The 15,563-nt window shown below is 44.3% G+C and overlaps 1 protein-coding gene across 7 annotated transcripts in view; it reads right to left on the reverse strand.

The window, feature by feature from the left end:
• The window catches only part of DAAM2 (dishevelled associated activator of morphogenesis 2), a 219,026-nt gene that overhangs the window by 111,255 nt on the left and 92,208 nt on the right, over positions 1-15,563 (reverse strand). For all 7 annotated transcript variants that reach the window (XM_081903777.1, XM_081903778.1, XM_081903772.1 and 4 more), the window contains one exon: positions 14,942-15,147. In XM_081903777.1, coding sequence (XP_081759903.1) covers positions 14,942-15,115 — 174 coding nt within the window. In that variant the 5' untranslated portion in view covers positions 15,116-15,147. The remainder of the gene's footprint in view (positions 1-14,941; positions 15,148-15,563) is intronic.

Consider the following 15,563-nt stretch of genomic DNA (forward strand, 5'->3'; position numbering starts at 1 on the left):
CATCAAAAGCCTTATCTGCATTGCTGGCGAGGGAGAGCTTTTTGGCTGAATTGCAAACTAAAAAAACCAAAAACAGAAATAATAAAATTTGCAGGAACCACTTCCTTTGGAGTGAGAGAACATTGGAGAGACACATGGCACCTTCTAATCCTCTGCTTACAAGAATGCATGGGGAGCAGCTTGTGGGGATCGACTAGCCCTGCAGCAACCTCCAAAGTATACAAACCAGCCCTGAGCTCAACAAAATCCAGACCCTCTAGAAAAATGTCTGCGTAACTCCCACAGCCAAATCTTTTCAGCCTCCATCCCTTGCAGACACACGAAACTTCAAGGTTTGTCCGATTTCACTAAGAGAAGTTCAAGAATAAACATGTGCAGACTCTGACTTTAATGACCATGAATCACTGCCAATTATTGCAAGGCCACACTCTATTCAAGGCCTCAGGGCCACAACATCATTTTCCCAACATGTACAGCAACAGAACATTTCTTGCCTTCTGCGTACTACTCAGCATCTCACCACAGTTGAATCTGCCACTGCATCTGAGGAACGCAGAATACCTAGAATGACCCTATATAAACCTCTGGGCAATAATATATCTAACAGAACATCACCTCAGCAACTGCTAGTTCAGCAGAAATCCCCCATCCCCTAACTTCACTTCCCATTTCTCGCCTCTTCACCTCCCCTCCTTTCCTCCTCCTCTCCTCTGTCTGTTTTCTGATGCCAGGGCCCTTCAGATGAGCCCCTGACAGGGAAGCTTAGGTGTGGGAAAGGTTATTAGGAAATAGCTGCTACTTTTCCGGCTTCCCCGCCCATACCCTTTCCTTTTCAATGGTCCCCGCTCCCCTCCCTCTGCTTCAGCTCTCTTAACACTAATGAGTTCAGAAAAGACTCCGGCAATTTGCACTTCAGCCCAAGCCAAAGCACACAGGCACACACCTCTCTGATCGTTTCCTGCTCAAACAAAAGTCTGCTGGCTCATGGCACTGAACGTGGTCCAGGAAAGGCTCAGGGAGGGTGTGGGGAGACAATCGCTGCACCCGAGCAAGAGCCCTGTGCCAAAAGCAGGCTGCATTTCCAGGGCAGGGCGTTGGTGTCACCCTCTGGCTTCCTCTGCAACTCCATCTCCTCGCAGGCATCCTATTTACCAAATGACTTTGTTGAGCAAAACACTGGCCGCAGGACACAGCCTTGGCTAACCTTTAATTCTCTAACAGTGTTATGTAAAAGCGCCGGAGGAAGAGCGAGAGGCCTAGTAATGAGAATCATTCAAAGGGAGCTGAGACAGTGTCAACCTACACTTTGCTCCAATGTCAGCATGGAATCCTGATACCAGATCCTCAGGTTTTTTTGCTCAGAATTTGTTTCTCTCATGTAGTGCTATACTTTCACAGAAGTCACTTGAGAGAGAAAGAGGGAGAGAAATTGCCTTAAAACCTTTAATAAAAATAGGATATAAATATCCTTGACCCTCTCATGGTGTTTCTGCAATGTTTAAGGGGTGCCACCCTCCTAAGCATCATAGACTGGAATGCTAAGACTCACTGAAATTCAACAGGATTTATTTCTGATTGAATGTGGTTAGAAGTATACTGAAAGCTACCTTGCTGTTCCACTCCTTTCAGCTCCTTTTTGCATGCAAAACACTGCAGGAGCTTGCCAAAGCCAGTGAGATGAGGAAATTCAGTTTACCATTTAATTAGTTGCTGCTCATTAATCACCACTGCATAAACTCATTCAAATTATTTGGCTCCCAGTCCCCAGAAATGGCTCAAAGCAAGGGTATTCAAAAACGGTGAGCACCCCTGCCTGAAAAACCAAAGTGGCCCCAGTTCAGCTCCAACTGGCCTACTTTGAACTAGCACTGCCACTCCTCCTTTGTCATCCTCTCTGCCCTCTATTCTCTTTCCTCAAGGACGCAGGCAGTGGCGCAGAACAGGCTTTTCTGGAAGCATGCCAACAATGCTCTTCTGTAGTGGTTAAGAGCAATGGACTCGTAATCTGGTGAACCGGGTTCGCTTCCCCACTCCTCCACATGCAGCATGCAGTTGTGGGGGAGGAAGGGAAAGGAGAATGTTAGCCGCTTTGAGACTCTTAGGGTAGTGATAAAGCGGGATATCAAATCCAAAATCCAAACTCTGCTGCAGCCTCCTCGGCTGTGTCATAGCCTCTGCTGCACAGCAGGCAATGTCTGCAGGCGACAGCAGCGGGACAGCAGCGGGACGGCCCAGCACGCAGGTGGTAGTGCAGTCCAGGCAGAGATTGTTGACTTTTTCAAATGTGCACCAACAATGCACTTCTGGCATGCCCCGGCCTCTGCCACCTTTGCCATGTCATGACCTCCACCTGTGGCCACAGCTGGCAGTGGGGAAAGAGAGAGAGAGCACCAGCCAAGGTGGAGAGTGGGCAGGAGATGTCCCAAATTCCTCTCAGGAAATGTTGGAGCATATGCTAGATGCATGTAGTAAATTAGTATATACAGCTTAGACCTCATGCATACACACGTGTTTGCTTCCAACATTCAGAGAACTTTCCAAAATGGAAAAGCATTGAAACATACAAGCCCACCCTTTTCACCTGTAAGGCAAAGAGGTGCAAACCAAAGTTGTACCTACTGACTCAGCACTGGCTCAAAATTATCAGTGAACTTGTCAAAGTGAGAGATCACCAGGCAACAGAAGGATAGACTGCTGGGGCAACTCTGTGATTTATCTTCAGTTCCTAGCTGACAGGGCAAAGAAGTCAGAGCAGGTAGTCCTATAAACAAAACGCCGTTTACGATGTTTTAAGACTTCAAGTGGAGCCATTTAACGCAAAGCAAAATGTCCTACAGATATTAGTGCAGCCGCAGTGAACAGAGATTCATGGAAATGATGCAAGTAAACTGGCTAGATTGAGCCTATGGGGTTTTACACCCTCCATTCCATGGAAAAGATCCATGCAATCAACACCATTTATATGATCAAGTCATTCAGATATAGTCCTGGGCTCTGCAGGAATCACTTGTTGAAAAGTGCTTCCAGTGTAGCACCCCAGACAAGCAAGAATCAGACATTCAAGTACACTTTTAGCCATCACACACACACACAAAATCCACCCATCACTGGAATCGTTTACAAAGTGTTGCCTGGAGATAACCACAGAGCAGCTATGCAACTGGGTGGTACAGTAATTCACGCTCTTCAATGACTGTGTGCTCTGCTTTCGGTAGTGAATTGCTGGCTCCATGACAGATTTGTGTACTTTTCACATTACAATTTGCTCAACAATTAGAGGAAGTAGGCTCATTGTTCAGCAGCAAACGTGGGTGATTAATTGATTAAATGGAGATAACTAACAAAAACACCATTATCTCCGCCCCCTCCCATCAACTATTCACAAAACACTTTTTTCACGGGAAAGAATATTTTTCAGTTAATTAAATGCCTAATTCTTCCTGTTTAGAGGGAGAATATCACTGGATTCTGGGTTATGGTAAGAACTGATAAAGAATTTGGGTGCCTCTGTTGCAATACCTAATGCAATAATATGTTGGCTGAAGGAACTGACAATAGGTTACCGTAAATGGTAGTACTTTTAGAGGGCCTATGATAACCAGGCCAGTGTTTGTTTCCTTTTCAGATTTGGATTCTGGCCCATATTTATGTTTATTTTTCATTAGATTAAAGGGGCCACTCCACAAGGAAGCATCTATACACTGCTGCAATAAAGATGATGCCACAACACACTGAAAATTTCATTTAACATCCAAGGATAAAATACAGCATTTGCGGCTTCATTCATGCATTTATTGTTCTAAATATTCTGGCGTATGGATCATCAGGTTTTGCAGCATAAGTCAAGAAATGTTTTAATGGTGTAAAAATATGAGCCATCAAGGGGGAAGGGCTCAGGTTGGATCCACCTTTTTTTGTATACAATGAATATTTACAATCAATTCAATAAATGTGAAATATCCTTTGCGACTTTTTCTGCATACACACCATACCTTTAAAGCACCTAGCTTCCCCCAAAGAATCATGGGAGACGTAGTTCACCCTTCACAGAGCTACAATTCTCAGCACCCTTAAAACTACGGTTCCCGTGAATTTTTGGGGGGAAGCCATGGTATGCTGTATGCAGTATTTATTAAGCACTTGAAATACAGAGCTGATCAATAAAAGCTGATTCGCACATGAATATTCAAAATCTCATCTGCTGAGAACTCATTACTTGGCAATTCGCAGCTGAATGTTCGAACCACTGTCATAGAAAAATATTGCACATGTGGCAAGACAAGATCTCTGTGTGAGGTCTTCCAGCAGTGAAGCTTTTATCACATGTGAAATAGCAAACTGTTTTATATTACAATAATGAACAATGAATCATTACAGTAATCTGCAATGGTGATTTGAGTTCCTTCCACTCACTAGCCTGCTTAAATAAATGGGTCAAGAATTCTCTGTGGACCAGCAGGCTCATTCAGCAGTTGCACTTGGTGCACAGGGCAATTCTCAAGCAGTCACAACACCTAGCCATTAGCCGCTAAATCCCATTGGCACTTTATGACTCAGGAAAATCCACTGGCTAAACTCCAAATTAGATTGCTCTTCCCCGACTACGCAAAAATCCCTTGGCAATTTTAGTCTGAGAGGCTTATTGTTAGTTAACTGTTATGTAATGTTGAACAGCCTCCGTACAACAGTATTAAGGGAATCGTATCCATGGTACTCTAATCAATAAACACCACATTCGAAAAGAAGATCACAGGCCCCAGTAATTTAATTTTCAGTGATAAATTAAATACAGCTGGTCATGGAAACCCCCTTGTAGTGCCATTCATAATAGCGTGATCGCTTCTATCCTGCTACTGATAAATTCACCTTCTCACCCTTCATTATGCAATTAGATCCTGTGCTTCAAAAACATGTGCATTGAAATGAGTGGGGAATGTACATGCAAAAGAACATCGGTGCTATCTGTGTAGACCAGGGAGGGGAACCTTTTTCAACCCAAGGGCTGGGTCCTTCTGGCGGCCACATGCAGGCGATGGGCAGAGCACGAAGCAAAAGTGGGTGGAGGAACAGCTGCAATTTCTAACTTGCACAGTAGATCACATTCCAACCATATACAAAGCCAGAAGTTTCTGCACATTCAAATGCTAATTTCACTATCCAGGTAAGCAAGAGTAACCATCCTAGCTGAAGAGCACATTCCAGTCAGGCAAAGAAAGGCATTCAAAGTGTGTACAAAGCAGGGATGGCTAAAGACCTAAAGGGCCACATTGGCTCCCAGACCTGGGTTTCCCCAACCCTAGTGTAGACAAAAGTGTATATTTCATTCGCAATAAGTGCTAAACTGATCTCTCTCTCTCTCTGGAAAACTGCTTCATAGATCCATTCTTATTTCTCAGATTCTTACCATATTAAGGCTTTGGGAATTAAGCTACCATACTTTTCCGTGTATAAGACTAGATTTTTTGTTTTTGTTTTTACAGAAATTGATGTTTAAAATTGCAGGTCGTCTTATACATGGGTAGTACCTAGTGGGGACGTGGGATTGGTTGATGCCGTGAGCCGGAGATGGTCTGCAGTGTGTTATTGGTGTCTGCAGCAAGGGGTGGTGCTGATTGGTTGTTGCTGCAACAATTGGGCGGGCAATAGGCTGCTTTTGCCGGCAATGGGACAGACATTAGGAGGCTGTTGCGAAGCGCACGAGTGTTAGCGTTGGCCAGGTGGGTGAGTGAAAAAGCTCAACAACTCCGGGCAATTTCCCCCCATTTTCTTAATTATTAGTCCCCCAAAATAGGGGATGTCTTATGCATTGAAAAGTGCACTACTTTCATGCACAGCCTGCTACTGCTGTGCTCCCCCCTTGTGTTTTCTCACAGGTGTCAGATCCCTTTCTGTTGCTCCCACTTGTGAGGAAAGGACATCTCTTCACAATCGATGTTCAGGCAAGGGTAACCAAAAGGGAATCAAGTGGGTCAATTGACTCCCCTATGAAGAAAGGTTGTAGCAATTGGGACTTCTTAGTTTAGAGAAAACAAGGAGAAGGGGACGACAGAGGATGAGAAGGTTGGACAGTGTTCTTGAAGCTACTAGCATGAATTTGACCAAACTGCGGGAGGCAGTGGAAGACAGGAATGCCTGGTGTGCTCTGGTCCATGGGGTCACGCAGAGTCGGACACGACTAAGTGACTAAACAACAACAACAACAGTTTAGAGAATCGGTGGTGACATGACAGGAGTTCCAATGAAGTTGCATGCTAGAACATTCATAGAATAAAAACTATAGAACTCCCTTCCACAGAAGGCAGCGCTGGCCAACTTAGATGGCTTTAAAAGATGAGTGAACAAATTCATGGGAAAGAAGGCTATCGATGGCTACTAGGCATGATGGCTATTTTCTACCTCCACTGCCTAAGGCATTATGCCTCTGAATACCAGCTGATGGAAATCACAGGAGGGGAGAGGGCTCTTGTGATCAGATCCTGCTTGCGGGTTTCCCACAGGCATCTGGTTGGCCACTGTGGTTAGATGATGCTGGGCTCAGATGGGCCATTGGCCTGATCCATCATCATCAACTTTATTGCACTAGCCAAAGGTCATGGCATCATTCACAAAGGGAACAAAAAGAAAAGCAATAATAACCATAAAAAACATCAGGTACTGCAGATACAGTAAACCATGATCACGTCTCCCAGAAATTATTTGTTGCATATGATAGAATAGCAGGGGGTTCTCAAGTAAAATGTGCCAGGTTCAATGTCTGAATCACCTTTGCAATTGACCGCTACTTTATCTAGTTCTTTTCTCCTGATCTTCTTAGCTGCCAACGCATATAGTGCTACTTTATAAGTTACGAAGTCAACAGTAGCACTCAGCAGCCATTTCACCCTTTCCACCCTGTTCAAGTGCTTTCCATTTGTAAGCAGGGGTTTTATAAATCGGTCTCTTGGTTCCATATATAGCAGGCATTCCTGATCCAATAGGGCTCTTCTTATATTCTTATAATAGTTTAAAGGTATTATAAAAGTACATCATTTTGTAAGCATTATCTTGACAATGCCTCTCTCGAAGAACACAATTTCATTCCACTTGTTTTATGCACTGACAGACACTCCTACGGCCAAACATTTTGCTGAAGTATTTCCTAATGTGAGTTTGGGGACAGGGAGGTGGAACCGCATATATATACACACAACAAGAGGCAAACGGAAAGAAAGAACTGAGTGTGCATTCACATACCACCTCCTTCTTCAGCCTAAGTTAAGCTGACCTGCCTGGAGTACAATTTAGCACACTAAACACTATTAATAGCCATTCCACAGCATTCAGCTCCTGCTGCGTTCTCAGAGGCTTCAGCTAATCTTATTCTATACAGAAGCAATGTGATTCAAAATAGGAAAGGAAAAAGTCACACTGAGCCTTTATGGTGTTTCTTTCCTTAAAAAAAACAAAACAATGGTGCAAAGGTTTGATTCTATTATACCATTGGGGAAGGGACATAGCTCAGTGACAGAGCATCTGCTTTGCATGCAGAAGGTCCCAGGTTCAATCCCCAGGTAGGGCTGTAAATAGCCCCCACATGAAACTCCGAAAAGCTGCTGCCAGTCAGTGTAAGACAATACTGAGCTAGATGGACCAATGGTTGGACTTGGTACAAAGCAGCTTCCTATGATTCTCTGTTCTCAACATTGCATTTGAGGGGAAGGCGGTGTTGTTTACTCAGTGGGGAAGGGAAAGCTCTCTGCATGTCATTAAACACACCTCATTACTACTGCATATATTCTAGCAAAAGAGCTACAAAAGTGTGAAATAAATCCCCCACATGTGAAAGCCACTAGATGGGATACGAGGAAGACAGGAGGAGATAGACAAGTTTTGAAAACACCCATCTACAATCTAAATGGAAAGACTAGGGAGCTGCTGTTTTTCTTCTGCAGTACTGAATTCCAGATCAGTTTGGCTGATCTCCGTCTTCATAGGACTATCTATGCACAACAACGTCCTGGACAGCATCTTTCCCTGCCTGTCCTCCCTCCCCAAGCCTATTACTGTACAAAACTTATCTGCTAGAGGTTTCTGGCTAACAGCCTAAGTAGAAGAAGGTCCAGAGATATGAAAGGTTTAAACCTTCAGTCTTTTCAAACCAAGGACCCATTTTTGGCTCACACATATGACCGGGGACTCACTTCATAATTCCCCCCCCAAAAAAAAACATTTATATGGACGGTAAATGGCCTTTCTGTGTGCTCTGGTTTCCGTCACGGTGTTCCATTGCACCAGAAGTGGTTCAGTCATGCTGGCCACATGACCCAGAAAGCTGTCTGTGGATAAATGCCGGCTCCCTCGGCCTGAAAGCGAGATGAGCACCACAACTCCATAATCGCCTTTGACTGGACTTAACAGTGAGATACAGTGAGAGCAAGGTACCACAAACTCCACAAACAGAGAGGCATTCCGTGTTACATTCAATAGGCAGAAACTGGAAGGTCAATGAAGCTTGCCTTTCTTTGGATGAAGGCTTTGAGGAGTGATCCAAGTTATTTTTCAAGACTTGACTCGGGGTAAATATGCAGGCATCTCTTCTTTAAACCCTTTTAACTTCATTTGCTGCTTTAACCTGCAATCCTAATCATGTCTACTTATAGGTATAGCAAGCAGGGATGAAGTTTTGACTGAGAACTGGGCATGGGGACAGAAGGTATAATGTATAAGGTATAATGTTCTGTAATTGTTAAGTGCAAATTAATTTAATACATGGTTAACAGAAAATACTTCCCAGGGACAACCCCCCAAAGGATTCAAGTTTGTTGTCTTTCTTATGTAAATCAAGGGAATGCATTAGCACAGAGAATGGAAGTAGCAGAGGAAATCTGAAGAGAGTGAAGCAATACTGGTGTTCTAAGATTTAGTGCCTTTAATGTCATTTTCTTTTTAGTGTTTAGGCATTTCCATGGCACTCACAACACGGGGGGGGGGTGTGCCCCCTTAAATAGCACAAAGATTATGGGAGCAACTCAGCAAGGAATTTGGTGAGCAGACAAGTCAGAATGCAGACTGGCTTCATTTTTATGCTGCTTTCACAAACCTGGCTTGGGCAGTCACAATCCCACAAATTCTGTAGTTATCAACTGCAGCCTTCCAGAATTTACAACTTAAGTGCCACATGCAGGGTGGCACTGTGGCTTAAACCACTGAGTCTCTTGGGCTTGCTGATCGGAAGGCCAGCAGTTCAAATCTGCACGACAGGGCGAGCTCCCCTTGCTCTGTTCCAGCTTCTGCCAACTAAGCAGTTCAACGTGAGTAGATAAAGAGCTGAGTAGATAAATAGCTGTGGTGGGAAGGTAAACGGTATTTCCGTGAGCTCCGGCACTCATCACGGTCCTCCATATGCCAGTAGTGATTTAGTCATGCTGGCCACATGACCTGGAAAGCTGTCTATGGTCAAACGCCGGCTCCCTCAGCCTGAATAGCGAGATGAGAGCCACACCCCATAATCACCTTAGACTGGATTTAACCATTCAAGAGTCCTTTGCCTTTACTTTTTACCTTACTATGAAACTAATGAAGCTTAAGCTTCAGGGCCCCTAATCCCAGAGGGGCTCCAGAAGTGATATCAGTCCACATTCTTTTTTAAAAAAAGGGTCTAGTAGTCCCAATTTGATTCATTTTGTTGTTGTACATATTTCAACAATCCCACATTTTGGGAGTCAGTAGCACAGATGTTGTAAATGTTGCTGTAAACAACCCCATTGAAGAATATAACAGTGGCTGTGTAGACTTTGTTTCTGGTTCAAGTTTCACGGCCTAGGTCCACCACTAGGCATATACATGCAACAGGAACCAGCATGCATATCCATAAGCAACAGCAGTGGGGTAGAGTCACAGAGGCACTCTCCCACCCCTGGCATTGCTGCCGCTCACCTTGGGGGCTGCAGCAATGTTGTGGCAAGGTCAGAGATGTGCAAAAAATGAAAAGGAAGATCAGAAGGTGTGAACAGGAGAGCTATAACACCAAAAGCCCCCCAGTGTACAAAATTCTTAATCCCTACTAATTCTAATGCTTAAAACTGCTACTCTCCTGATACCCCCACTCCAAGTACCCTGCTCCACAGCAGCCTCCTCTTGCGTTTCCAGGTTGCCTACTGGCTGATGCTGTGAGCCCTTTAACAGCTCAAATCTGCGCAATTTGTAGGCAACTTTTACACTTCCATCCCTGGTAATAATCAACTCAGTTTATAAAACTGTGAATGTCAAAAGGCACAGGGTTGCCACAAACATATATCAGGAGAGAAAACACCAAGACCCAATCCAGGTATAGCATCTTAAGGCACCTTTAACGTTTGAGGAAAGGGGCTGGGGATTTGGAGAGCAATTCTCCCTGTTTTGTGGCTAATGTAAAAATAAAATAAAAAAGTTCTTCCAGATCCTCCTCTGTTTCCTGTTCAGTCAATAAATCTGCACAAAGAAAAACATATGCTCTTACAATAGCCCCTTTGCCAGCAGGCACACAACCAGCTTGGCACATGTTGCGTAGACCACCAACTACAGCAGCACTTCATTATGAGCTGTGTGCAGGGTGCCAGATGGGAAGAGAAAAACAGGGAGCCAGCCAAGGCAGACTGAAGTGGTGGCGTTGGGCCAACTTCACCACTGATGGGGTGCAGACCTGCCATACCAGCATCCTCTGAAGTACAGGGAGGCCTTCATGCTTTGCTCCACAGAGTTAGGGCAGAGGTGGGTGGGAGGAGCAGGGAAAAGAGATAAACAATAACTCAAAAAAGTCATTTCCATCTGAGAGTTTGTCCAGAAATAGAGGCTATGCCTGGTTTCCGAGATAGAGCATTAGATTACAGAGCATTCAGAGATTCTCAAAGTTCTCATTTTTTATCGATATCCTTTGACAAAGACTTAAACTTGTGGAGAACAGGACACACACACAGCTCGTGGCAAAAGTTAGGAGGTCAGATTCAGGCAAGGTGCTCAGAACATAAACCCCAGAACTCAATATGCACAATAGACAAAAAGTATCTTGCTAGGCATAAATGGAGATGTCAGAAGTGAGGCAAAGATGTTTGACAGTGCTGGGGAGCAGGATATATTTTAGCCAAGGCTTCCCCAATCCAATGCATTTCAGGTGTTGCTTGACTAGTTGCCATGCTCCCTGACCCCTGGCCATACCAGCTGGAGTTGATGGGAGTTAGGAGCCCACCATGGCAGGCATGTGAGGGAAATGCTATAGTTCATCTGTTATTACGGCACTTCAAGCAAAATGTCCACAGGAAGAGAGTTGAAACCTAGCATAGCGGGAGAAATGAGTAAACCAAAGAACAAGATGACAAAGAACAAGAGAGACCAAGACAGAGGTCAATAATCAGCTAAGCACACCCTGGTTACTTAATTTCTGACATGCCAGCACACACAAGATTTTCTACCTCTGAAATGTCAGTAAGAAGTAGACGTGTGATGAAAATACAGGGTATCTTTCTCTAATCTAAAAGAAGGTTTGTCACAGGCCCCTTGGGTCCATCAGGATCTGGCATGGCTCGGCAACCCAGACAGAAGAGGAGGAGGAAGGAGAAGATGAGCTTAAAGGCTGGTACCCAGGATTGGTGGCTCTCCCCTTGTAACTCAAGATGTTGGAGAGGGGGCAGCAGAACTCCCGGCCCACCCCAGTGCCCCTCCTGTGGAGTGCAGGGCCTCACTGGGGAGGGAGGACTTCAGCCAGCCAGTGGGAGGGGCTGAGCAGGAGAAGATAGTGGTGATGGAGGTGGAGTCAAAGGGGTAGGACACAGTGTTGGCACCAAGAACCAGGTGCCAACTTTGTAGGTGGGATCAGATACACCAGCTCTGATAGAACACATATTTGCATATACGGCTGTCTCATAAGGCACATCAGTTTTGCAATCGATTGAGCTCACCCTGCATTGTCTTTAAAAGCTTGGCGGGAGGGTGCTAACAAGTGTTGTGACATCTTTGTTGCTCCTGTTCAGTTCTGCATCTCTTGCCTTGCTCGTATACATTGGAATCATGACTTTCAGATCCTGTGCTTGCTGCTATCTCTGTACCATTTATAGCCAGAATAAAAATGTCTTCCTTACTCCCAAGTAAGAGCCAGCGTCGTTGTGTTTTGGGATGGGAGCATAACAAGGCTAAAGAAATGAGCAGTTGTACAGAAGGTCAGAGTGTACATCTTGTGATGAAAAGGACGCCCATCTGAAGATAGTAAGTTCTCCTGTGGGAGGTCAGCCTGGTGCTTTAATTAAATAGAGGGAGGGCATCGTTGTTGCTGTATGAGAATATAATAAAGAAAGGCTAGGTTTTTTCCAGGTCCCAGAAAAAGAACAACTCTCTCAATGTTCCCCTCTTCCTTCGCATGCAGTGGAGCTTTCAAAGCCCGTGCCAGAAATTTGGAGAGAATTAAAATGATAAAATCAACAGAGAGAGAAAGAAATATATTCAATTGGCCCACAGCAGTTTTTTTCCAGGAACACAGGTAAAACATCCAAGGGTAATGAATATTTACTGGGCTGATCAGAAGAACATCTGCCTGTCCTTGTACAGTTAAGATTGGATTTTGCTGCCGTCATATATATATTTTTAAGAAAGGTACGGCCACTGACTCACATTTTAAAGCTTAACGCAATGATACGCTCATGGCTTTTATAAATATAAATGCAGTCAAATGCAGCAGCATTTTATTGTACTTTTTTTACAAAGCAGATGGCAAATATCAAAGGCCAAACTGTAGCCTTTGGGCATACTTCAAGGGGCCCAGAGAAATATTTGGCTTGCTAGAGATTCTCCGTCTGCATCTGAAAAGGCTCCTCTATATATAATGATTTAGTAATGTGCACTCGCACAATAGTATACAACACACAGCTTTTTCAAACATTTCCAGGTCGTTGATTTACACTGGCCCCCTTACAGACCGAGCCTTTCTAATTCAATTAAAACCTCAGCCCGGCCAATCAATACAAATGCAGCCTGCCTTTCTTTAATGCATACAGAGCAGAGGCCACAGCTACAGGCAAAGCGAGACCCAGGAGGCAAATTCTGCAACCTACAAGCCTAGTTTCCATTCCAAACTAACACTGCCATAAACACTCATAGCTCCCTGCCCCCCAGCTTGGACAGAATCCAGATTTCAATACAATCCAGGGAGTGCTTCACACATGGCTTTTTTCCCCCCAATAGAAAGATAATATCACTGTAGAAAAAAACCCCAGAAGCACAGCATCCCTTGAGAACTGAGGCCAAAGTATTGTATTTTTCCACAAACGTGTGGGTCCGAAAGTGTGGGTCCTTCCAGGCACAGACTTCATTTCCAAATGAGACGCTGAGATATCGGTAACTGGTTGCTGGCAACAAGGTTTTGTTTATTACTTAGCAGTAAATCCGGATAAAAGAGTGGGGAGTGGGAATACTGGCTGGCATTTTGATGCCAGCGATGTCCTGTGGATACTGCAAAAGACTTGCATGCCATAAGGAGTTGTCAATCCCACATTAAACACCCTTCCTGGAGCACCCTAACCCTATACAGTGGGGTGTGTGGATCTGAGTCTGTGTACACACCATACATTTAAAGTGTACCCCCCCATACAAGAGTCATGTGAAATGAAGTTTCTAAAGGGAACTGGAAGGTGTAAACTACAGCTCCCAGGCAGAAACCAATACAGTGATACCTCTGGATGCGAACAGGATCCATTCCGGAGCCCCGTTCGCATCCTGAGCAGAATGCAACCGGCGTCTGCACCTGCGTGGGTCGCGATTCACCACTTCCGCGCATGCGCGTGACATCATTTTGAGCGTCTGCACATGCGCGAGCGGTGAAACCCAGAAGTAACCCATTCCGTTACCTCCGGGTCGTCGCAGAACACAACCTGAAAACACTCAACCTGAAATGACTTTAACCCGACGTATGACTGTATGTTTTAAATGCATGGTATGTACACAGCCTGACAGAATGGCCAATTGTCACATTCATACCACATCTGATATTAAACTAGGGTTGGATCAATCTGTCTACTCTCCATCGGGTAACATTTGATGTTTTTACCCACAGTTCTGTTCCATTTCCACATTTAAAAAAAACCCAACAACTCTCAAAATATGCATTTGAATGTGTATTTACATGGGTATGTATTCCCTTTCAAATTATTATTTAAATTTGTATCTTGGTCACTTAAAATATTAGGAACTGTGTAATAAGGTTTAGAGAAGCACAAAATATGGTGGATACCATACTTTTTCGTGTATTAGACAAGGGTTTTCCCTTTAAAAATTATATTAAAAAATGGGGGGGGGGGGTCGTCTTACACAAGATCATTGCATATTGGTGATGTGGGATTGATTGCTTCCGCTAGCCTTGTGTGTGTTATTGGTGGCTGCAAGAAGGGCTGGTGTTGATTTGCTATCGCTGCAGCAATTGGGCGGGTGATTGGTGGCTTCTGCCAGCAAGGGAACAGCTTTTGTGGCGTGCCAATCCACCCCCCATTTTCAACAACTCTGGGCAATCTCCCCCCATTTTCTTAAGTTCAACCCCCCAAAATAGGAGGTGACTTATACACGGGGGAGGGGTGTGTGTTATACATGGAAAAATACAGTAAGTGCTGGTGGATTAGCCTGAGCTATGTGGGTCAGGGTAGTATTTGCCTAAGCTTTACTCAGAGTACACCAGCCCAAACTAAGGCACACGACTAGGGGCTCATCACCACTTCTACTTGTCCTGCTGCTTTTCTCCAGGATGATCATTCAGGATCATGCGATTAACCAGAATCGACCAGGAACGCCCCGTGATCAACCAGTAGATCACGATCGACCTGTTGGACCGCCCTGATTTATAGGGTGGGTTTTTTAATTGGTTATTGGGTTTTTTAGAATTGTAAACCGTGCGTTGTCAAAAATCATTGCAAACACACAACTGGTGGCTGGTGCGGGTGACACTTACCACAAGCTCAGAGAACCTTGCATTGAGCTCCTCCGCTGGTGGGATTGGCACAGAGAACTCCAAGAATTGCAGAGGGTTGTTGTCCTTGAGGTTGATCTCAGGCAAGTCGCTGCCCCCAAAGCAGCAAAGGAACCCCAAGGCATGACGATTCCTTTTTCGGGGAGCCATGGTCATCGTGATGTGAGGTGCTATCTAACAATCATGATCTGCGGAGAAAGCAAGAAAAGAAATATAACCAAGAACCCCAAACCTTCTTAGCTTCTTCTGTGATAATTAATAAGCAAGCTTTTGAAAAGAAATGGGGATGATTTTGAGGTAGACTGAATGCCAAATGGCTGAGTTTCTTTATTGAATACCCCCACACACACACCCCCACACACTACTTTGTGTAAATATATTTGGAAGTATAAATACCTCAAAACTCTATTCTTAAATAAAAATGAAAATACAGAGATAAAAATATATTATATAAAGACAATAACAAAATAGTAAATATAGAGATAAGGGGCAAAATGATATTGACAGGAGTCCTTCACATAGCTATTAGCCTTTTCCCCACTAACTTTTATCCTAGGAGAAATTTCCCCTTCTTTACATACAAGAACTGAGCAAAAATCAAGAA

This window comes from Podarcis melisellensis (genome assembly GCF_964234715.1).
Source record: "Podarcis melisellensis genome assembly, chromosome: 3".
In the NCBI taxonomy this organism is placed as follows: Eukaryota; Metazoa; Chordata; class Lepidosauria; order Squamata; family Lacertidae; genus Podarcis; species Podarcis melisellensis.